At 37.2% G+C, this 25,892-nt stretch overlaps 1 protein-coding gene across 3 annotated transcripts in view; it reads right to left on the minus strand.

Moving 5' to 3' along the window:
* Window positions 1–25,892, minus strand: part of COG6 (component of oligomeric golgi complex 6) — a 74,401-nt gene that overhangs the window by 13,764 nt on the left and 34,745 nt on the right. For 2 of the 3 annotated variants that reach the window (XM_074329299.1, XM_074329298.1), the window contains exons 16-18: window positions 23,988–24,095; window positions 22,869–22,922; window positions 19,558–19,637 (exon numbers count right to left, since the gene is read on the minus strand). In XM_074329299.1, coding sequence (XP_074185400.1) covers window positions 19,558–19,637; window positions 22,869–22,922; window positions 23,988–24,095 — 242 coding nt within the window. Of the gene's footprint in view, window positions 1–6,512; window positions 7,560–19,557; window positions 19,638–22,868; window positions 22,923–23,987; window positions 24,096–25,892 lie in introns of those variants that run through there. The other variant, XM_019756975.2, reaches the window with a different exon arrangement.

Here is a 25,892-nt window from a genome sequence, read left to right on the forward strand (position 1 = left end):
GCTAGGAGGGTTCCTTACAGCAGGGCTGGACCCCAGAGCCACACTGGGGCCTCCCCGTGGCTTCCTGAGCTGCTCCGTCAGCACTCACAACCCGGCTGCCCACCTGCCATCTGGGCCTGCTGGGCTCCTCACCTGGGACGCTTACTTCCCACATTTCTGCCCCGGGTTCTTGGAGGGCATTCTCATTCTAGGCTGGGTCCAGGGCTTTCTGGGCCCAGAGTTGACTTTGATCACTTGGGATTGGAACGGTGTGTCCTAGGAGTTTTGCTCTTTGGCTTACAGGCCTGAACATGTCATTTTAGGACCATGAGAGTGCTTCTAATTTTTTCTTAAGTGCTCAGAAAAGGACAGGACGACCACTTTTTATTTCCCCGGAAAGCAAGGGAGAGTCCTGCCCAGAAGGGACATGGAAACACCAGAAGATTAACCTCTGAGAAGACACCCTAAGTTACACGACATCATCTTTCTGGGACTGGCTGTGTGTGTAGGTCAGCCCGCCTACTCATTGTCATGGTCACACGTCCTCTAAGGATAGAGAAACTCTACACAACGCTGTGTGACAAACACCACAATTATCATTTCACAGGTTAACCTGACCTTGCATTCCTGGGAGCAAACCACTTGGTCGTAGAATGCAACCCTTTAAAATGGTGCAGGATTCAGTTTGCTAGTATTTTGTTAAGGATTTTGCATTGATATTCATCAGGGATATTGGTCTGTAGTTTTCTTGCGATGTCTTTTGTGGCTTTGTTATATGAGTAACAAATACGGCCTCACAGAGTGAGTTAGGATGTGCTCCTCCTCTCGTATTTTTTGGGAGATTTGACAAAGATTAGTGTAATTCTTTAAACATTTGGTAGAATTCATCAGTGAGACCATCTAGTGCTGTTGAAAGTGTACTGATTACTGATTCAATCTCTTTGCTACAAGTCTATTTAGAGTTCCTGTTTCTTCTTGAGTCAGTGTAGTTCAGATTTTTATAGGTGTTGGTCCATTTCATTTCTATTATCTAATTGCTGACATATAATTATTTATAGCTCTGGTATCCTTTTTATTTCTGTAAGGTCAGTAGTAATGTCCCGTTTCATGCTGATTTTAGTAATTTGAGTCTTTTTCTTGGCCAATATTTTTATCTTTTTGAAGAACCAACTTTTCTAGTCTGTATTTTTTACATATATATTTAAATACCTTTCTACACACAATACTTAATGCTCAGCATACCCAATAATTGAAATAACATTATTCTCAACATGACTGAGCAGAAAGCACTCCTAGAAACATCTTCTTACATGTGTCTTTAGACACTGGTCTGTACGCATTACACAATGGTTGTGCAAGAAAAATTTTTAAACATCTTTTTTTACGTGTGTATTCAAACACACGTGTTACAGAATGGTTAGCACATCCATTCACGGAAATAACACTGTTATTTTTCTGTTCTGTATTTTCTCGATTTCTGTTACACTCATTATTTCCTTCTTGCTTTCAGTTTATTTTGCTCTTCTCTTTCTATGTTTTTATAAAGTTAGGTTAATTTATTTCTTTAATGTAGGCTATAAAGTTCCCTCTGACCACTGCATCCTATAAGAATTGGTATGCTGCCTGACACCAAACTGTAATTCATCTCAAAGTTTTCTCTAATTTATTTTGTGATTTCTTCTTTGACCCACTGGCATATTGAAACATGTTGAAACATGTGTTATTTCGTTTCCACATATTTATTCATTCTCAAGTTTCCCTTTTGTTACTGGCTCTAATTTCATGTCACTGTAGTTAGAAAACACACTTAGTATAATTTTAATCTTTTTAAATTGAGACTTGTATTGTGGCCTCACATGGTCTATCTGGGAGAATGCAGCATGCGCACTTGAGAGAAATACACACTCTGCTCTTGTTGGGTGGAGTGTGCTATGGATGTCTACCAACGCTAGCTGGTGTATGATGCTGCCCAAGTCTTTTATTTCCTTGCTATTCTTTATGTTGATTGATTCAAGTTACTAATAGCCTTTCATTTCAGACCCAAAAACTCCCTCTAACATTCTTTTAAGGCAGGTCTAATACCTGGAAATGTCTTAATTTCTCCTACATTTTCACAGGCAGTTTTGCTAGATATAGAATTCTAAGTTAACAGTTTTCTTCCTTCGACACTGTGGATATATCATCCAATGCCTCCTGGCCTCTATGGTTTCTGATAATAAATCAGGTGTTAATCTTATTGAGGGTCACTTATACATGATGGTGACCTCTCGCTGTTTTCAAGATTCCCTCTTTGTCTTTGTCTTTTGATAGTTTATGATGTGTATCAGTGTGTATCTCTTTGAGTTTATCCTACGTGAAGTTTGGTGACCTTCTTGAAGGTGTATATTGTTTTTTAAATCAAATTTGGAAAGTTTCCTGCCAATATTTCTTCAAATAGTCTTTTGGCCCCTTTCTTCCTTTCTTTTCCGAGACACCCACTGTCTGTACATAGTTAATATCCCACAAGTCTCTGAGGATCTCTTCATTTTCTTTCATTCTTTTTTCTGTTCCTCAGACAGGATAATCTCAATGACCTAGCTTCAAGTTTGCTGATTCTTTTTCCTGCCTGCACACATCTGTTGTTGATCTCCTATAGCGAACTTTAAAACTTTCGGTTATAATTTTCAACTTTCTTTTTATAAAATTACTTTATAATTTTTATAATTATACATTTATAACTATAAGTTTTGTAATTCCTATCTCTTCATTGATATTCTCTACTTGGTGAGACATTGTTCTCATGCACTCCTTTATTTCTTCAGACAAGGTTTCCTTCAGTCCTTGAACATATTTAAAATAGCTGATTTAATCTTTGTTTAGTAAGTCCAATGTCTGTGCTTCCTCATGAAGCTTCTATTGACTTTTTCTTTTTTTCTGTGTATTGGCCGTACTTTGTTTCTTTCAGCGCCTTGTCAACTTTTTCCTTGAAAAGTGGGCATTTTGAATATTATGTGCCCTTTCTGCTGGAAAATCAGATTCCCCAACCTCATCCGTCACAGTTTGTTATTGCTGCTTTTGTAGGTGTTGTTTTAGTGACTTTTCTGAACTAATTAGGTTCAATTTATACTCGTGTGTGTCACCAAAGTTTGATCCATTAGCTTAGATGTCAGCTAATGATAAGAGATTTTCTTGAAAGTCTGTAGCCAAAAATCTTCTGGACTTAGCTGAGGTATTCAGTGTGTGTTGGGGCAAGCTTTCAACATTCAGCCAGGCAACTTCTAACTTAGCTTCAGCCTTTATTTACTTCCTGCTTGCAAAAGCCTCAATGTCAGCCAGAGGTGACAGCTTAGGGTCTCTCTGGTTTTTCTTGAGCATGCATACAATCCTATACCTGTGCATAGCTTTCTAGATTCCCAGTACTGTGTCAGAGTTTTTCAAAGTCCTTAAGGCTATCTTATTTCTAACCTTTCTTTCCAAGCTTTTTGGTTAGTCTATTGTTTGTCCCAATGGTTATCCATTGCTTAGGCAGCAGAGAAATGACCTTCTCTGGACTCACCTCTAGCCACCAGGTAGAGCCTTTAGCATCAGGTAAGTATTTCAAATGGACCTTCCAAGGAGCCATGAGACAGATCAAATATGGAAAAATCTTTGCAAAAAAAGAAAAAAAAATAGTCCATTCTGCTTTCTCCAGTATCAGGAATGCAGGGTGTTATTTTCAAGGCTACTGCTGGGTTTGGGAGCAAGGTACAGGGCTGGTGTACGTTAAAATACCACAAAGTATGCTGGCCTTACCAAGACTCAGTTTTTTGGTTTTTTTAAATAAGCATAACTCAATTGCTGTGAGTTTTCAGTCTGTTTCTAGAGTTGTGAAAATGTTGGTTTGGAGATTTTTTGGGGAACGAATTTTATTGTTGCTTTTGTTGAGGCAGAATTTTGGAATTTCTCAATCCAGCATTTTGGCCACTGTCCCCATCCTGTCACACAATTTTACATCTTAATCAAATAGCTAATTAATGCAACCCCGTCATTATAATCATCTCAGAATGAAAAACGAACGGCTGTGTTTTAAAGCTTTTCTGTGCCCTTAGTCTCTTCAACATCAAGCACACACATTCAGCTATTACAAAGGATATTTTTCCTGTTACCTGTATGCACAGGCACCCTATCAAACTGCATTATGTTTACTCATAATACACATAACTATCTCTGTGCAAGACAAGGAATTCCTCGGTGACAGATATCCCTGGTGCTTACCATAGAGCCTGGCCCCTACTGGATATTTAATAAATGTGTTTAATAAGAATAATTTTAAAAATAGCTAACCCATATTGAGTGCTAACTATACCCCAGGCCCTGTGATAAGCAAAATTTTATGAATTTTTAAAATCATGAAATATGCACACAAGAGTTCATTTAACATATGTAAACTAATAAAATGAACACTCACATATCAACAATCCAGTGTAAAAGTAGAACATTATTAGTAACTTCAACAGATCCTACGTTTCTCTCCCAAGAGACAATACTGAATTCTGTGTTAATCATTTCCTATATTTTCCTAACAGCTTTACAACATGTATATTCATGAATAATGTGTAATTTTAATTTCTATTTAAAACTTCTCTAAATGGAATTATACTATATTATTCTGTGATTTTCCTTTTTGGTCAACATTATGTATTTGGAAATCATTCTTTTTCACTACTATATAATATTCCATTATACAGATATCTCTAAAGACAACTGAGCTAACTGCAGTCAGGAATGGCTAGGCTATGTTGAGGTAATAAACAACCAAGCCTTAAGGGGAGGAAAAAAGAGATACCAGGATCAAGCTCTAGAGTATGCCAACTTCTAGAAGTTACATAGCAGCAAGAAAAAAGCCAGAGAAGAAGGTCAAAGGGGGTTTGGCCAGTGAAATGGAAGGAAAACAAGTAGAAAGTGGAGTCACAGAAGCTTGGAAATGATAGTCTTTCAGACAGAAGTGTATAGAATACAATTGAGAGTTCAACAGGGTAAGAATAGAGAAGAATCCATTTGATTTGACAACATGCAACACTATGGAAATCTCATCAGGGTTCGTATTGGTGTAGTGGTAAGAGGTTGAAGCCATAATGGGGTACTTTAAAGACATAATGGCAGTAGAAGATAGCATGTGTAAACAACAACAAGCAGAGAAACGCAGTTGTTAGGATCTGGGAGGTTGAGAGTTTTAAAAAATATTACCAACACTAGAACATAGTATATGCTGTTGAGAATAACCCTATAGAGAACTCACAAGTTGTTGATGAAGCAAAATGAAGAGATAATTCCGAAAGAAAAGTCTCTGAGAAGGTGAGAGAATGGAATCCAGAGTAGAGAGGAAGGAAACAGCCCATCACAGGTTGAGGGACAGTCTGCGATACAAAAGGAAGAGACATGGAGAAGATGAGTGTAACATTTGAGGAAAATGAGGGAGATTAATCTAACAGCTTGTATTTTCTCACTGAATTATGAAGGTTAGTAACTAAGGGTGGGGGTGGAAAAGTCATCTTCAAAGTGGGGAAGTAAGTTTACCAAGAGACAGAGTAAAACTACACAACCATATCGAGAACCATGAGTGTCTTCAGTTGTGCTGTCATGGCTGCCTCGATGTCCTGAATCATTTTGACTTCGGGGAAGAGCCAGAAGTCACATGGTGCCAGATCCAGTAAATAAGGTGGATGACACACCATAATGTTTTTATGTGACAGAAATTGCCATACCCGAAGCAATTTGTGACACGGAGTGTTGTCATGATGGAGGATAAAGTAAAGACATTCATGAAAGAGGACTTCCAGAACTGCTTCAGAAAGTGGCAAGAACCATGGGATAAGTGTGTTCCAAGCAAGGGGGAGTATTTTGAGGGGTATTAATGGCAGTGTGTCTTTTACTGTAATAAATTCTTTTCATTTAAACATTCACCGTATTTTTTTTATCACACCTCATACATTGTATTTCCTTTTCTATTAGTACATTTTCTAAAATCACTTTGATGAGATGTATAGAAATACTGCAATGATCACTGCTCTAGAAATAGTTTTTTATTTGAGAAAACTACGTAAAAAGTCAAATATACTTTTTTCCTAGAAAACAAAGGAATTCACTAATAGTCAGATAGCAGTGTTTCTTCACCATAGAAATAAATTATATAAAATGTAAGCTCTTGATTTATATTACATTTTATTTTCTTCTTTTATATATCACACAAACTCATTGGAGGAAAAAGACTAAAAATACAGATTTATACCAAAAGAGATGATATATAATCTTCTGATACCAAAAGAGTCCCTACTTTTTTAATATAGATAGTTATAAATTTCAGATAGATGAATAGGCCATGTTCTGTAAATACTAATTTATTATATAAATATTAATTTCATCTTACTAGTTTTCAAAATATCTCAACCTAGTCAATTTTTCCCATATGCCTCAGTTTTCTCATTTATAATTTAGGGACTTACCTCTTTTTACGGATTTATTAGAAATTAAGAGAGTTTACTAATTGTCCTCAAAAGCTGACAAACAAAGCAAAGTCACATGAAACACACTGAGATTTATTTTTTAAAAAACAAAAACAAAAAAACACAGTGATTTTGAATATTACTTACAGGTAAAATTCTACAGTCAGAACTCAAATCATTCTGTGAGAGGACACCATGGAGAAGACAACAATTAGTGTCGATTAGCAATTGCTACTCTGGCCTTTTTCTTCCAATGTTAGAGTAGATCATTATTTCTTCGGTTTGAAGATCAGAGAAAATGTGTACTTGGTTGCATTTAGAGTCCACCTTGTATAAAAATATCTATTTTGAAACACTAGGCTTACAAGCAGCACAGGCTGCCTACAACCTAAAACCCATTCGAAGTGCTCAACTTCACCTTGAATTCAGTCCAGGGCACACAGAGTGGAATCCACCCTGTTTAAGTTACTTCTCTCCCCCTTTTTGCTGAGTGTGTATTTCTGCTCCTCAGCTTAAGTACACCTAGTCACATTAATAACTAATGAGAAAAAAATTGAATCTTTAGATAAAGAGACATTTATTAGGTCATCTCCTCCTACTAAATCTTAAATTGAATTTTTTATGTACAGTTAATTTAAAACTAACCTTGCAACAAATCCCCAAACCTCTTGTACGACTTTTCCCCCAAACACTAATATTTCAGAATAGTGGGGGAACTGCAAGTTGGAGAGGCAGCTAGCAGAGAATATGGCATCTCCACATAGAGAGAACAGAGCAACGCTAACTCAGGTCAACTTACGTCCCTTCCACGTTACTGTGACCAAAGCAAAGCAATTACTGGTACTTACAATTTTATGATGCAAAGAAACTGTAACCATCACATTTCAAAGTAAAGATTAACAAACTACAAACCAAGAAAACCATCAGCGTTTGGGGGATGGAATGTTTTGCTAACACATGCGATAACATCCTCAGGAGAGAAGCGTCTGCACTTGCTGAGGCGATCGGTGTAGGATACTCTCTGGGTCTTTGTACCCATTGACCGGATTCATCACGGCGGCATGCACTTCATCATAGGCCCTGCAGACCAGTTCTGTAGACTGCTTAATGATCTGCTCTCTAGTGACAGACAAAATGTGAAAACACAATCTGAAAACACTGAGAACTGTAAGAAAGCTTTGTATTTGGGCCAATGCCTCCCATTTTCATTAATTATCAGATACTGTTTAAAAATCATTGTGCTGCTACACAAGTCACTTATCTTGGTTTTGGGATAAAACATTTTTAATATATATTAATGATTAAATCTTCCCCATGAGTTTGTAGGTTGCCCGAGGGCAGCGACTGTTTTGTTCATTGGTGTATCTTTAGGGCTAGAACAGTGCCTGATGACTAAACACAAAACAGAAACCATGAGCCACTATCAATATACTGATTTTGCAAACACAGATGATAACACATTAAAGAAAGAGGCCTACAATTATTCAAATTACTAATACTCCAAATCTCAGAATAACTTATAATAAACTGCTTTTTCACCTATACAGACACACCTCGTTTTATATGGTGCAGTTCTTACAAATCGAAGGGAAGGCCCTCCACCAGAAAAAGGATTCCGACTCGCTTTCCCGTGGAGTCAGGAACAGAACCCGCAGTAGCTCCGAGGTCTGCTGGAAGCGCTTAAGCTGACAACCACATCTGCTACATTTCTCATCTCTTTACTCTCAGGCTGAAACAATGGGGCACTTCCCTACAGCAAGTCACAGCGTTTTCACAAATACGCATTTCTATATAAGCACATAAAAGGAGAACAGAAATAGGTTTCGGCGAACTGAAGCTAGTATTTTAAAAAATATATGTGGCCAGAAAAAACAGCACTGGGTCCATTAAATCCAGCTCTCCCCATATTTTCATGACATTTACTTCTTGTCATCCCCAGGGACTTCTGTTTATATATTACTACACTTAGCGATGAAAACACTAACCTTTTTTTTACAATAACTAAATTTAAATTTAAAATGTGTCTTTCAAGCTTTACTCCCGAAACTACTTTTCTTGCTGTTTCCTACTTCTGTCAATGTCATACCATTTTTCATCACCTCAGTTCAGACCCTAATGAACTCCTGTCTGTAGGATACAAAAAAACCCCCAAAACTCTGATCTGGTCTTTCCCCTTCCAGCATCTTCCACATTCAATCTATCACAAGCACTGCTCGTCTTTCTAAAACATACTGTTTATCGTGGTTCTTCTTATCCGAGGCCTCCCTTTAAGGAGCCTTAATGGCTTCTTCTCATTTCAGAGAAGTCAAACTTCTTACTCAAAATCCTTTAAAAACCCTTCTATGTATCGCTGCTTCTGCAGTTCAGAACAACTCCTGAATGTGCTCTGTGCCCTGTTCCTGCTGACCTCACTTCCTTTGCTCTCGTTTCTCCACTGGCCTAGAATGCCCCCCTCCTCCCCTCCTTTAAATGCCCTTAATTCTCAGTAAAAAATGTACTCTCTCATCCAGAAAGTCTTCAGAGCTAGAAATAATTACTCTGTTTTTGGAATGTCAATGACTACAAGAAGACATCTGTAAGACTCTTGGTGACTTGAAACAACCTGACATTTCCCAAAACTTGCTAATGCTTCCAAAACGAGAGTTGATAGGCTGAGTGAATTCTCTGAGCAGAGTGGAGAAATGCTACAGGTGAGACGACCTTTTCTCTTGAAGGGATAGGGGTGGAAACTGCTTTGGAAATCTACTTAACCAAATGAGGCTTCGAGGTATTTTCTGACCTATCGATTGGTGGTTATTCCTATAACGGATTGAGCCTATTAACAATGAGTGTATCAAACTGAGGCAAAAATTATTTTCTAGAAATAAAATAGCTGAAAAACACTATATGTGCATTGGTATTTTTAAAGTGTGTTAAATCTAATATACATTTGATACCCATTGTGCAAGTCAAATAATGGATTTCAGATACAGCATTTAGTCCTTTATCTAAGGCAGTAAGACAGATTTCAGGGTGTGTATAAAGCACTCATTACTTACATCTCATACTCTAAAATCTCTACTCAATCTAAACATAGTGTAGATTTATACATATCGTGTTTCCCTGAAAATAAGACCTAACCAGAAAATAAGCCCTAGCATGATTTTTCAGGATGACATCCCCTGAACATAAGCCCTAATGCATCTTTTGGAGCAAAAATTAACATAAGACCCGGTCTTATTTCAGGGGAAACAAGGTATACCTAACAAATACACAGAAACAAGGTTATTTCTTCTGCTTCAAGTTTAAATCAAAATAAGGTACAATAGCATAAAATACAATTTTTAAAAATCTAGAGTAACTGGTGAATGTAGAATGAATTATTGAAAATTTTGAAGTAATGAATTTTAAATTTTATTTTCAACAGCAAATGATGAAAAATTTGAGGTTTACTTAAGTTTAGTTGTCACTCAGGGCACAAACCTATTTGCAGGCTAACCTGGCTTACAAATGTCTGTAACTCATCATGCAGCCGAAAAAGCATTATAAATTTGCAATGGAGGAAAACTAAAAGCAAGCAATATTGCTAAGACACAATGAAGTAAAATCAAGCCAATAAAACCAAGGAAGACTGTATAACTTTCAATGTCGGTGTGCGGTGGCAGAGGCTTTCTTACTCCGCTTCTGAGTTCAGGAAGCCACCAGGACAGGGAGGGGAATGAAACATGAACGTGGCTGTGCTGAAGAAGATGAGAGACATGAAAGTTCATGGAGCAGAAGGCCTCCGCATGGCAGGACGGGAGAAGGGGCGGGAGGAACCATTCCCGCTGGCCCGTCCTCTGCTCAAGCCCACAGGATGGAAATGCAGTGGAAGGGGGATTCTCCAAAGTGAACCTGTGAGGCCCAAGAACTAGGACTGACAGCGATTCCACTTCCCGGACAAATGAGGGCCTCATGGGTCACTACCAAAGCCAGGGTCAGGTCCCTGCACTCAGCTCATTCACTGAATTTCTGACGGTGGAGATAAAGGGGACAGTGGAGGTCACTACTGGCAGAAAGCGTGGACTCTAGCTCAAGCCCTACCACTTACTGCTGCCTAGAAGCAGTAATTTAACCTTTCCAGGGCTCCTTTCACCATTGTAAATCAAACAATCGAACTGCATAGTCTTTACAAGGTGCATCCAGCTTTTAAATTATACCATTCCATTTAGAGTGAAAAGCATTTTAATGAACTGCAATTAAAAAATCTGTGTTCCTATCTATTTATACACATACTTGTACATACACACACACATTATTTGGGGGAACTGGCTTCTCCAAATGATTTATAAGCATACAGTGATTTGTATATGAATGGGTGGTGTTTCTGAAGTACTAAAACAGTTTTATTTTCTTGCCATTTACTATCCCCTTCTTTTTACTTATAGTGATAATTATTTTATAAGTTCATCCTTTATCTTAAAAGGTATCTGCATGTATCTGTATACCTATCTATCTATCCGTCTGTCTGGCTGGCTGCTGTCTGCCTCGTGTCTCGTGGCCCAAATTATTCACTAACATCTATTTGAAATCCAGAGTTTCAAATAATGAAAAGTCTTTATAGTAACAAATTCAGTGTTCAAGATGGAAAACTTTCAGGTACTCTGTAACTAAATACAAAATGACCAACAAATCATCTCAGTCATGTGCTTCTGAAAACTTGGACTGTCCTGCGCTGATCACCTCACTACAAGTGGAGAAAAGCAGTAATGTTTCCAGTCGTGTACGCTGGATACTGGTTCTAGCATGGGCACTGACCTCAGGTTTCACTGCATTTTGATCAAGCCCACAGCTGATGGAGGGAGAGTCCTTTTAGAACTGTTTCTGTAGGTTGAAAGTCTTAAGTCTTGCTTTTCACGTGATTAACAGAGAATGGAAAGAGGCCAGTTGCAAGGGAAGAACTTTCATTTGAATGTAAACTATGATCATCTATAAAGTTAGACCATTAACTTTCTTGGTCTCTTTACTACGTACCATGAAATTCTCACAGGTAGTCATTTATTAAGTGGTGCACTACTGACCTTTGGACAGCCTTTTAGCGCAAGTACACCTTTCAAAAATTAAAAATAAAACCATACAAATAAAGAATGAAACAATATCAAAAACTAAATGTGTTAATGAGAAAATTATAAGATGGTAAAGCTGGTTCACAGAACATTTTGAGGGACTGGTCATTTACAGGCATTTGAAAAGGAAGCTTAGAACAAAATAGATTAGATACAAAAATGGGTCAAGGTCCCATGAAGCAAGAAAAACCATGAACCGTAAGACAAAAAGCCGTGAGACCTTTAGTCAACAGTAAATAGTCAAACAATGTCCATTTCCCTCAATAGTTAAAGAGTTCTGATGGGCCTGTTAACAATGCGTATGTGACAGATAACCCTTCTGTGAGGTAGGTGGCCACGGCATGACACTGAAAAGACACGCTGTTCTCCCAGGCCCTACCTGCCGTATTTCCAAATTTTGGAAAGTCTTTCTTATATTCAGAGAGTAGTTTGCGATACCAGTGTATCATACACCAAAGATAATAATCATGTAGTTAATCTACCACTAGAAAAAGAATTAGAAGAGTTGAGCTTGTTATACGATTTTACAGAAGGGCAACATTTTTCAGTTACTCGTGTATCAGAATACCAGACATTAAGCTATTCAATTTGTCCAGTTATGTCACAATGCCTTAAAAATCTAATATCATAAATTTAAAAGGTACTAATAAGGATTAATACAACTCAATGAAGGTATCATTCTCATGTTAAAATGTGCATTGAAATTAAGTGCATTTTAAATATTTAAAGCACTGAGTGGCGATAAGAAATGAACTGCTGACTTCCAGAATCAGTGAGCCTGTCATTATCAGAACTTTAGGACTCTGGTTGCCGTAACAACACAATACAACTTTCATCATTATAATGAACTCACCATTTCTAAAAATAACTTATGTCAACATTAGGGTTCTATGATCATGAAAATGGAGCTTTAGTACAGCAGCACAGTTAAGAGTGCACTCGAATGTGCCATAGGAGAAAAGAAGGTGTTAACAGTTTAAGCCTGGAAACTAAGAAAAAAAGATAATATACTTATGAAAAATAGATTGGTTAAAGAACGTACATTTTTATTTCTCTTTACCACAATATAAACATTAAAGATGTTACAATGGGTCAAGTCAATGTTTCACCCTGGACCAGCTTTCTGTCACTCTCAGTAAAACCAAAGCATATTTTACATGAGAACGGGGTCAGGTATCTCACACAAGTGTTACCTACCACATATGCCTAACATTTTAGAGCTTCTTTTAAAAATAACAAAATAATATAATCTCAACAAAGGAAGAGTGAATGAAAATACAGTATAGGCCAGTGTCAAAGAGAATAGGTTCCGGAATCAAACATACTGGACGCAGATCTTGACTCTACTTCTTACTAATTTTTTGACTTTGGATCAATTATTTAACCTTTCTAAGAAATTAATTTATAGACTCACTGGGAGGATTAGGTGAAGTAATCCATTAAAGGATCAATCACTCTGCTTGAGGAGTTCAGATTAGACGATGGGGGTTGGTGTGGCGCTGATGGAGGGGCAGGGGCGGAAAGAGAATAGTTCAAAGGCTAATGACTAGTGGTGACTGTGGAGATGGTCAAGGTGACCCGTGTCCTCTCACATACTTCTTTCTGGATAACTATTTAATAAAGTGGTTCCATGGGAAGTTTGACTGGAGTTATGCTGAATTCACAAACTATTACAATATGTAACCAGTTAGAAAATACCATGGAACTAGGTTGGAGCACTGAAAATCTACAGCAAACAATTAATGATAAAACATCAGAAACCTTTTCATTAAAGTTCAAAATAAGATATGCACACTCACCATTACGTCTACTATTTACTTGGGAGCTCCTAGCCCACAGAATGAATTTAGTCACATATATTGAAAAAAATTAATAAAACTCATTAATGTTTGATGTCTGTACCAAAAACAAGTGATGAAGTACCAGTAGTAAAATAAAGTGTAGTTGTCCAAATTCAAAATTAACATACAAAATTTAGTACCAGCCGTATCTAATTAGAACATGTAATAGGAAATAAAAGAGCGTATCATATTAGCCACAGAATTTTTTTCAAGGAATAAACCCAGTAATATTAACGTATATGGAAAATTATATGAAGAAATTTTATTGGAAATACTGGGAGATCTGAATAAACAGGCATACCTTGTTTGTAGATGGGCATATTCACTAGTGGCTTTATTTCCTTTTTGTTCATTCTTACATTAGCTTGAATGTTTTCTATGCACTTGAAAGAACGTCCGTTTCTGGAGTTGTGTGTGGTGCTCTATGTCTTTCTACGGGGCTGAACGGATTGGCAGCATTGCTCCGTTCGTCTACACCACACTAGTTTTCTGTCTACCTTCTCTACCCATTACTGAGGGAAGAGTGCTGAAATATTTGTAACGTCAATGTATCTGTTCCTTCTCAATTCTATGAAGCTATACTGCACGTTCTTTGAAGTTCTGCTGTTAGATGTACATATTTACTATTATATCTGCTTAATGAATTGATCTTACTGTTACTGTGAAATGTTCCATCTTTATCTTTGACATTACTGTCTCTGCTGTAGTCTAATTTTTCTGCTCCTATAGCTACTTTGGCTTTATTATGATTAGTATCTGCATGGTATATCCTCTACCATCCTTTCATTTTTAAACTACCTGTGTCTTTATATTCCAAGTGGATTTTTTATAGATAACACGGTTGGCCATGCTTTTTCAACCACTCTAACTAGCTCTGACTTTTAATTCGAGTATGTATAGTTACTTACAAGGCTGAATTTAAGTCTATTATCCTGTTTTATATTTTCTCATCTGTTCTTTTTCCCTCCTTTTTTGTCTTTTGATATAATTGTTTTTTAACATTTTACTCTATCTATTGGCATTTTAGATAATTTGTTTCTTTTAGTGCCTCCTGTAAGGTTTATAATCTACCTTAAAACAATATTATATACTTCATGGATAATTTAACTACTTTACAACATCACAATAGTATATTTTTCCCTCCCTCTTAGTCCATACTTTGTGTTTTATTGTCATAAACTTTATTTCTCTGTTAAAAATTGAACAGTTCACCATTTGTATTTTTTGTTTGAAACAGTCCATTATCTTTTATATTCAGCATCTCCTGTGCTTGTCTGCCCTCTGTATGGATCTGAACTTCCTTTGTCATGTCTAGCAGTGCAGTACATTGGTGACAAATCTTCCCCACTTTTATCTCAAAATGTGTTTATTTTGCTTTCAGTTTGAAAGATACTTTTGATGACTACATAATAAAAGCTGACACTGTTTTATCGTTCAGCTTTTTAAAGGTGATATTCTATTATCTTCTGGTTTTTAACAAGAAGTCAGTAGTACACTTATCATTGTTCCTCACAACTAATCTCTGGTTTTTCCCTTTGGCTGCTTTTCATATGTTTTCTCTTTATCATTGGTTTTCAATAATTTGATTATGGTGTGCTTCAATATGGTTTTTTCTGTTGAAGTTTATTTACCTTCTTGGGTCTGTGCGTTCATATTTTCCATCACATTTGGGAAAAAATATTTTACTTCAAGTTTTTTCAGCCTTAATCTCACTGTAACACCCCAGTTATACACCTAACTTAGGTTTCCTAATATTATCTTGCAATTCACTAAGACTCTCTTCATCTTTATTCCAGACTTTTTTTTCTACCTGAGTTTCAGTTTGGATGGTTTCCATCCTCCCTTCAAGTTGACTGATCTTTCCCTCTTGGGTGTCCAATTGGTGGTTAAGCCCATCCAGTAAATTTTCAGCAATACATTCAAAAGATCATACACCATGATCAAGTGGGATTTACTCCTGGGATGCAAGGTTGGTTCAATATCCACAAATTAATTAATGCAATACACCACATAACCAAAATGAAGGGTATAAATCATATGATCATATGAATAGATACAGAAAAAGCACTTGACAATACCCAACATCCATTTATGATAAAAACTCTCAGCAAAGTGAGGATAAAGGGAACATACCTCAACATAATAAAGGCCACATATAACAAGCCCACAGCTAACATCACACTCAATGGTGAAAGGTTAAAAGCATTTTCTTTAAGATCAGGAAAAAGACAAGGATACCCACTTCCCCCACTTTTATTCAACATAGTATTGGAAGTCCTTGCCACAGAAATCAGATAAGAAAAACAAATAAAAGGTATTCAAATTGGAAAGGAAAAAGTAAAACCGTCATTATATGTGGATGACGTGATATTATAGAGAACCCCAAACATTACACCAAAAAACTATTAGAACTGATTAATGAATTCAGGAAAGTAGGACAAAAAATTAATATTCAGAAATTGGCTGCATTTCTATATACAAACAACAAACTATCAGAAAGAAAAATAAAGAAAATAATCCCATTTACAATTGCACAAAAACACCCCCCCAAAAAACTAGGAATAAATTTAACCAAGAAGGTAAAAGACCTGTACTTGGAAAACTATAAGATAACTAAGAAAAAAACTGAAGAAGCTACAAATAAATGGAAGGATATAGTGTGCTCATAGAAAAGAAGAATCAACACTGTTAAATGTCCATACTACCCAAAGTAATCTACAGATTCAATGCAATCAAAATACCAATGGCATTTTCGCCAGAACTAGAACAAATAGTCCTAAAACTAGTATGGAGCCACAAAAGACCCTGAATAGCCAAAGCAATCTTGAGAAAGAGGAGCAAGGTTGAAGGTATCATGCTACCTGTTATCAAGCTATACTACAAGGTTATCATAATAAAGCAACATGGTGCTGGCATAAAAACAGACACATAGATCAACAGAACAGAAGAGATAACCCAGAAATAAATCCACACTTACACGATTATATGATCAATTAATATATGACAAATGAGGCAAGAATATACAATGGGATAAAGAAGTCTCTTCAATAAATGGTGCTGGGAAAATTGGACAGACACATGCAAAAGAATGAAACTGGATCAATTTCTTACACCATATACAATAATAAACTCAAAATAAATTGAAGACTTAAATGTAAGGCCTAAAACCATTAAATTCCTAGAAGAAAACATAGGCAGTAAGCTCTTTGATATCGCTCTTAGTAACATATTTTTGAATATGTCTCCTCGGGGAAGGGAAACAAAAGATAAAATAAACAGGACTACATCAAACTAAAGAGGTTTTGCACAGTGAAGGAAACTATCAACAAAACAAAAAGACCACCTACTGAATGGGAAAAAATATTTGCCAACAATACATCATATATGGGGTTAATACCCAAAATATATAAGGAACTCATACAACCTAACACCAAAAAAACAAGCAATCCAATTAAAAATGAGCAGAGGACCTGAATAGACATTTCTCCAAAGAAGACATACAGATGGCCAACAGACATATGAAAAGATGCTCAATATCACTGGTCATCAGGGAAATACAAATAAAAACCACAATGAGATACCACCTCATCCCAGTCAAAATGTCTATCATCAATAAATCAACAAACAAGTGCTGGCGAGGACGTGGAGAAAAGGGGTCCCTCATGCACTGTTGGTGGGATTGCATACTGGTGCAGCCACTACAAAAAATAGTATGAGGTTCCTCAAAAAAATTAAAAACAGAACTACCTTATGACCCCAGCAATTCCACTCCTGGACATTTATGCAAAGAAACCCAATGCTAATTCGAAAAGACACATGCGCCTTTTTGCTCACTGCAGCAGTATTTACAATAGCCAACATATGGAAGCAACCTAAGTGTCCACTGAGAGATGACTGGAAAAGGAGATGTGATGCATATATACAATGGGATATTACTCAGGCATAAAAAAGAATGAAATCTTATCATTTGTAACATGGAGAGTATTATGCTCAGTGAAATAAGTCAGACAGAGAAAGACAAATACCACATGATTTCATTTATATGTGGAATCTAAAGAACAAAATAAATAAATAAAACATACTCATAGATACAGAGAGCAAACTGATGGTCACCAGATGGGAAGGGGGTTGAGGGGATGCGTGAAAAAGGTGAAGGGATTAAGAAGGAAAAATTGGCAGTTATCAAAATTGTCACGGGGATGTAAAGTACAGTACAGAAAATATAGACAATAATATGGTAATAACTATGTGTGGTGCCAGGTGGGGACTAGATTTACTGAGAGGATCACTTCCTAAGGTACATATATGTCTAACCACTATGTTGAGCAATGAAACTAATATAATATTGTGTCAACTGTAACTGAACAATAAACTTAAAAAACAAAAACAAAAAACGGGACTCCTGAGCCTAAGGATGTGTACTTTTAAATTTTTGATATACTCGTATTTTGCCAAACTGCTGTCTAAAAAGACTGTACTAATTTATACTCTGCCCAACGTAGTATGAAAATTCCCATTTTCCCAGACCCTGTCTGTTAGCATATGACAGCGAACATTTAACTTCAGAAATCTGAAAGGCAGAAATTCTCACTGCTGTTTTAATTGGTATTTTTTTTGATAATTATTATATTCTTATATATTTACCATTTGCTTTTCTTTTGTGAATTGCTGAAACATAAGGGGGCCTGTTTTTCTACTGTTTTGTGCTGATTTGTGAGGTCTCATTCTATATTGAGGATAATATATTAAGGATCTTTGTTACATAATCTGCAAATATTCTCCCACATTATTGTCTGTATTTTAACTTAGTGTATGTTGTCTTTTTCTGTAAAAAACTTCAAAGTGTTATATAGCCAAATTTGTCCATCTCTTCCTTACAGCATCTGGGCTACACGCCATCCCTTAAAACACATTAAAATTTCCCCTCAATTATTACATTATGAGAAGAGTAATGGCATGTTTTATATTTAGTGATGCTCCAAACAACTGCACATTCAAACACTATGCCTTCAAATGTGGTTAAATCTAAAATAGTTAAATATATTTGGTTAAAAATTAAATAATTTAAGAAAAACTATTTGAGACTTAGCAAAGTGGAGTTTCTTTTATAATCTCTCAAGTCTTTAGAATTCTGGTTGTGTAGATAGTATGAGATCTTTTAGAATAATAAAACAAATATAAAACAATATGAAAGTCATTTACTCTAACCATACCTAATATGTGAATTCCCTAACTCTGTCTAAGAGAAAAATGGTCCACCCGACATTTAGCCAATTCTAACCAGTATCAAATTCTTCTGCATGTTGAGCCAAAATCTGCCTCCTGGCCCTGTTTATTTCTATAGGCCTTCCCTCTGCAACGACAGAAAACTAGTGTACCACCTCTGTGCCAGCACACCCTTTCAGACATCTGAAGTATTTTCTTCAAGTCTGACAGTTTGTTCCTTACTGTACTTTTTAATGTAAATATTTGTTTGTGAGTCTAATTGACCCATCACATTATAATCTCCATGAAGACAATGCAAATGTCTTTTAAATCTCAATTTCTAGTAACTATTACAGAGAAAGCATTTAATACATAGATGGCTGAATGGAAAGGAAAAAAAATGAATAGCTGTTAACTAATGTCCTCCTTGTAGACAATTTTGTCAATATTTTTCTTAAAATCAAGAGACTCAGATAATATGATCTGTTTCTTCTAATTATAATATTGGAATGTTTTAATGTACATAGTTCTTTGTCCCGACCACGTTCCTGGTAAATATGAGACACTGACCTATTTTATAACACAGCTCCAGGAATTGACTGGGCCCAAACCCGTCTCTAATGTGGCTCATTGCATTGCACAGTGAGTACGTGACTGCTATTCTGTGACATGTTTCATGTCATTCCAACATGCTTGTTCATGTAAGGGAATTTGGTATTATGGCCAAACGGCTCCAATTATATTCATGTTCATTAGAAGAATCACTCACTAAATAGAGATTCGGGGGCTATCTATACACAAGGAGTAAGTATGAACAGGATACGGTCAGGTCTCTTAGAGGTGCTGAGGCAGGAAGAAAGGGTGAGCACTACAGATCTTCAATGGGAAACCTGCTATTCTTGAAAATGAATTTTTTTCAAAGAAATATACTTGGTATTTAAAAATACATGACTCTTTACGAACTAATTGGGACCAAAATGTACTTACTTCACTGTGGCACTCAGAAGGAAGTTCAGCTGTGGCATTAACAGGTTGTCTGGGGCTGACAGATAACGATCAAACTGAACCTAAATGAAACAGAGAAATGTAAAATAAAGTGCATAAATTTGCTAACAGACATCTCAAAGATAAGCATATCTCCTAGGGGCTGAATCTTAGGCAAGATCCCATATTCCAAATACCAAGTTCTTTGTGATCCAAATGAATGATTTCTTACACATTCTAATTACACTCCCTAACAGTGTCAACTTTTTTAAGTAGTCAGTATCACAATACTTACTTTTAAAATTCCAAATCTAAACCATTCATCTAAGCCATTCTCCTTCAGCAAGCTTCTGAGTAATAATATTAACAAGAAGTCATCAAAGTTCAAGTCTACCTCACTTTCTTAAATCCACTGTATTTGTTCATTATTCATTCATCTATTCCCTCAACTACTATTTATCAAGCAGCTACTATTAGAAAGGTACTGATATTGGTAATATCAGGTAACGTACACATAATGGTGAACAAAAGAGGACACTCCCTGGCATCACAGAGCTTATGACCTACTAAGGAGGCAGTAAACAAATAATAGCATAAACAAACATATATTTACAAACTGTGTTAAATTCCATGAAGGAAAAAACCAAGGTGCTATATGAATCCGGAGGATGGACCGAGTCTGAGTGTTTGGCAAAAGCATCTCTGCAGAAAGGACAGTTGGAGTGAGACATGAAGGCTAAGTACTAGGTACTAGGTGACGAGTGTGCAGTGGGGCTGCAGGGAGTGGGCCAGCATGGATGAAGGCTTGAGGGGAGAGAGAATGGCTCACAGCTGATGTAGAACTTGTACGGTTTTGAAGGTTTGTAATTCTTACTGTAAAGGCACTAGGGGACCACTAAGGTAGGGGAATAATCTGCCTTACATTTTAAGCTCAATCTGGCTGCAGCAAGAATGCAATGGAAGGTTGTCATGGTAACTACAAGGACACCCAATAGGGAGCTACCGCAGCGTTTCAGGCCACTAGGGCAGTAAAGGCGGAGCGAGGAGGAGATACTTGAGAGAACAGGAGAGAAGAATCATCAAAATGTGCTTAGCGACAGGTAAAGGGAGTGGCTCCCGTATTCTGGATCTGTTACCGTGTCGCCCTGAAAATAAGGCCTCGCCGGACAATCAGCTCCAATGCGTCTTTTGGAGCAAACATTAATAGAACACCTGGTGTTATATTTTATTATATTATATTATAAATACTGGGTATTACATTTTATTATACCTGGTATATTATATTAATTATATTATATTTTATGTTATAAAGACCCGGTCTTACACTCCACTAAAATAAGACCAGGTCTTATATTAATTTTTGCTCCAAAAGATGCATTAGAGCTGATTGTACAGCTAGGTCTTATTTTCAGGAAAACACAGTAATTTAATTCACACATTATCACAATTCACAACTGTATTTTTCAGACATTTATTTAGTTGTGTAATAGCAGCATCCCTTAATAGAGCATGTTTACTTTCATCCCAATTCTTAGTACGATGCCTAGAAAACAGCAGATACGTGGCTCGCAACTGTTGAAATAATAAATGGATAGATGCTCTTATCACTGTGAGTTACGAACACATGGCAGGACCTGGGGTTGGGGGTGTGGAAGAGCTACAGAGTTCTGTTTCGCTGAATTGACGTGCCTCGGAAGCATCCAAGAGGCAACAGACAGTTATATATAAAATGATGGATCACATACAAAACTCAATCAAAATTTTGTTTCTTTAGAGAGAAATAAGACTGTCAAGTTAATTGTTTTTAAAGTTTAAGACAAGTAAGAATTTGTGTAAGGAGTTCAAATATATTTTGTGGGTTTATATTGTGGACTGTATATGTATCGGGTGGAAGGAGAAACAGAGGGAGGAGACATTTATTGAGTACTAACTAAGGTTACTGATCTTAGTGTAGACATAATGTCTTCATTTTGGGAGCTAAATGCCTTAAAAGAGAATTACTGGGTAGTATGATGACTGTGTGTCCGACTTTCTAAGAATTTACCTCTGTTAATAAATCTAAAATGTATTCTTTTCACTTATTTTTTATTTGAATTTTTTAGAATCAAACCTTTCCATTCTAAGTTTCTGCTGTTATGTTTGACACATAGAAGTTATGACTGTCACTTCTATACATGCTGTCTTATCATGACATTCCTTATTTATCCTGTTTAGTGCTTTTAAAATCTACCTAGTCTGATTGTAATACTGCCAGCCACGCGTTCTTTGCATTTGTCAGGGATCTTGGGCTTGTCCCTTTTACTTTCAGTTAAGTTTAGCTCTGGAAGGTGACAGAAAGGGAAGCCCTGACATTGAGAGAGTCATCTAAGAGAACTATTATTACAGTCAAACCACTGTGGCTGTGAGTGTATGTGATTATTTAAACACCAGGCTAGAGTACAGTAGTTAGGAGCAAAGTACGGGGTTGAATGGGGTTGTTAGAAAGATTAAACAGTTAACCCGAGAACCGCTCAGCGCGCTCAATGAATGTGAACGGCGGTTACTATTCATTGCTGCAATTATTATTACTGGTGTTTTTACTATAAGGCTTCCTAAGGGGACTGTTCCTATGACAGCTAATGGAGTGGCATCCAACTGACGAGACACACACATGCGAAGTACATACGTAAGACATAGAAACAAGCTACAAACGGGTGCACATGCAAAAATGGGTGTGCAAGCAAGGTCTTCCCTTGAAAAGAGTGACGATGAGCAGGTTCAGGTGAGCCTGACACTCAAGAGTAACGTGTTATTTTAAGACTCGAATCCAATCCCAGGTATCATCCCAGGGAGAAGTCAAGCACTGTATGCCAGGGATGACGGACAGTAGGTAGGAAGTCTGGGACGATCTATAGCCCATGTCTTACGTGTCTGTCAGCCCTGTTTCTCCATTAGGTCACCGAAAATGAAGACAGCCTACGCAGGAATGATGAGACTACCAGGGCATGGTGGAATAGTACTACAGTGTATGTCTCGGTCAGACCGCCTAACTTACAGTAACACATGTGCAATCATAATTACTGGACCCGATGTGAATACAGCACAAGAGATAAAAATGTCACACGATGTCAGAGGGCAAATGGATGGGGGGAGGGGGGTTGACACAGTGTGAGGGATATAAATGATAAATGTCTAAAATTACTTTGTTTTGTGCACCTGAAACTAATTTTAAAAAAGCGAGAGACAAAAATGTCACCCAGGACAAAATGATCATACAGGAAAAAGAACAACGTTCCACACATAATCTAAATTGAAATGCTTTGTTATGTACTTACCATTGCAGCCTTCAGTGCCACAGAATCTAGGTTGGGCAGATTAGCTAAAGAACCCTGAAAAACAAACAGAAAAAGGCAAAACCAAGAGGTTAAAAATGTGCCATGCGTTTCAGTTCATCTATGAAATACGGCTATTAGTGGACTGCCCAAATTTGGAAATGTAGCTTATTTCCAAAGAACTCAAGTGTCAGCCCTTCAGCCTCATTTCGAGCTGTTCATTTTTGTATAAGACACATGAAGGCGCTATACTACTGGACAGGTTGGCAACGCGTAAGTATGTCTACAATGTAAGTACCAGTGTATTTCAGATTTACTGTTAAGCAAGAAAAAAGAAGGCAATGAAGTGCTCAGAAAATGGCAGTGAGACATGGAGGCTTAAGGGTTAAACTCTGACATTTTTAGATAGTATTAAAAGACAAAACACTTCCTCCTGGTAGAAATGTGTTACTACTTTATCAAAACAAAAACTGGAGAACTTGTGATTTTTGAGAGTTTCATTTAAGAGTTCCTGAGTTATATTCATGTTAATACCATTCAAAAGAGTTCTTCGCTTTTTAAAGAAAGATTTTTTCCATGGTTTTCTAGGGTACCCACCAATCCCTTATCTATTTCTACTGGAGTTCTATAACTTATCAAGATCATACATTGTCTCCAGACATACTTACCTTTCCCAAGTAACAGACCATGATCTGCTAAATTAAAAAGGGTATGACTGCTATTTATAGAGTAATGTATGCATTCAATCAACTGATAGTGCTACAGGGCTCAAAAGCTCTCCAGGATGAATATCCTTTCTACATAATACTAGGTTTGATCTATTTTCATTACTTTTAACCCAAACCGTCTGTAGTAACAAGGATGCTTCATATTTTGGGGGCACTGTGCTATACCCCAGGTAATCATCTAAGAACTATGTAAGTATCATCTCACTCACTGTTAGACCCACCCTGTGATACACATATTACCCTCAATCTACAGACGGGGACACAGAGAGGTTAAGTCCCTTTCGCAGTGAAAAACAGTTACGAGGTGGCAGAGCCAAGATTCAAACCAGAGCGTAGCTCTAACCACTCTCTAAACTGGTTGTATTTCTCTAGTTGGGAACATCCACGTGCTTACCTGCTCAGGTTTATGTTGCTGTACAGTGTTATAGATATAACTCAAGCCTGCTCTAGTTAAAACATAAGAAGCTTGCTCATTTATAAGTGTGTCCAAGTGTGCTTCGACCTAAAATAAAACACAGCAGAAAGAAAATATTTTAAGAGAGGAATAAGGCTGATAAGAGCAGAAGTAGATTGTCTGGCATCTTGCTTCCTCCTCATGGGGTTTTCCTTACAGTGGCTATGAGGCCCGACCCCAGGCACAGGCTGCTTCCTTTCCCTAAAGTCCTTCCACAAAAGGGAGAAAAGGTCTTACTTTCAAAGATGAGAACCAAAGAGGATTCCAGGATCAGCCACTGGTCAAAAATCTGAGTTGCTTCTCAGCTCTTTTAAAAGCTACACAAACACCACCACTAACGGTAACAACAGTGTGAAACCGAACACGTAGGACCACTTCTGGGAAGTCAGCCTGACGGCCCTGCCCTCCTCCCTCCCTCACGCTCCCAACTTGCTGGGCTGACTCGGCCAATCGAACCTGCCGCCTGGAACGGCCTGAAGTAAAGGCCGCTGGGGCTGAGGCTAAGTGCTCCTGAGGAGAAAGCAGGTCTGAGACAACCAGGGGAGAGTGGAGGACCAGCAGAAGGCTGGCCAGATTTCAGGTTCAGGAACTAAGAAGACCCGACTAGCGGGAATGAGGTGTCCAAGGAATGCCAGTAGCTGAGCCCCTCCCCTAAACAACTTACACCTGATTTAAAACAGGTAACGTGGTTCTAAGAGGAAACCCATCCGAATAATCAGAACAGGTGTCTTTTCCTGAGGTAACACTATTGGAAAACATAGAATACTTTATTTTTAAATGAATGCCTAGGACAGTACAATTCAAGTCCTGACTTACTGGAAATCAAAGAAAACCATGACGTGCAAATGTAAACATTTAATGGAAGAATTACTAATAAGGACTAAATTAGCATCTGAAAAGAAATGGAAGAAAAGTAGGACAAATAAACATCAGAGAAACAGAGTAAAGTGAAGAGATTTAAAAAGAAATTAGAAGATAGATTCAGGACATAAAGCCAACTAAGGACAGGAGCTTCAGACTATAAAAAGTAACAGAGGGAGAAGGAATAATTAATTAAAGAAAACAGAAAACTTTACTGAGCAAAAGAAAGGGCTGAATCTTCCGACTGAAATGGCTCTGAAAAGTCCAAGGCAGAAACAATGGCAAAAGAGACATACCAAAACATATCCTGAGGAACTATCTGAATGCAAAGGAAAATCCTTAGAAGATTCCAGGCGACAGAATAGGTTGCCACAAACAAAAGAGAATCAGACTAGCCTGTACTTCTTATTTGAAACACTAGAAGAACCTTAGTAAGAGTGGAAGAAAATTAATAGGATTGATAGCAAAGGTCTGAAAATCAAGGCCCTTTTACTCAACGCGGTGACCTGTTACTGTGGGCCTAACACCCCCTGCCTTCCAGCGCCCACATCCTGTACAGTCCTCCCTGTGTACTGACGACAGGCGGGTCCACACGAGCAGCACTGGCCAACAGCCTATCGGCAAGCGTGACCAAGTGCAGACGTAACAAGCACTTATGGGGGGCCTGTTCTCTTGAAATACAAAAAATGTCTATGGAATATTTAAGAAACACTGGCAATTGGTGATAAAACAGATTGACGAACACCTGACATATCTGATATCTTAGATTTAGATTTAGACAAATGGCAGAATCTGGAGTTGAATTAGTGATACATACAGTAAGAAAATAATTTTATTCTATAAAAAACTAAATCATGCAAAAAAGAAAACTTAATTATACCTCATTATATTTCTTTTAAAAATATAATTTAGAAAGTATCACAAACTGAGATGTATCAAACTCATTCCTCAGAAAATCCCAAAACTTTACAAATGAATTTTGAC

Source organism: Rhinolophus sinicus, linkage group LG04, assembly GCF_036562045.2.
Source record: "Rhinolophus sinicus isolate RSC01 linkage group LG04, ASM3656204v1, whole genome shotgun sequence".
NCBI classification, from domain to species: Eukaryota; Metazoa; Chordata; class Mammalia; order Chiroptera; family Rhinolophidae; genus Rhinolophus; species Rhinolophus sinicus.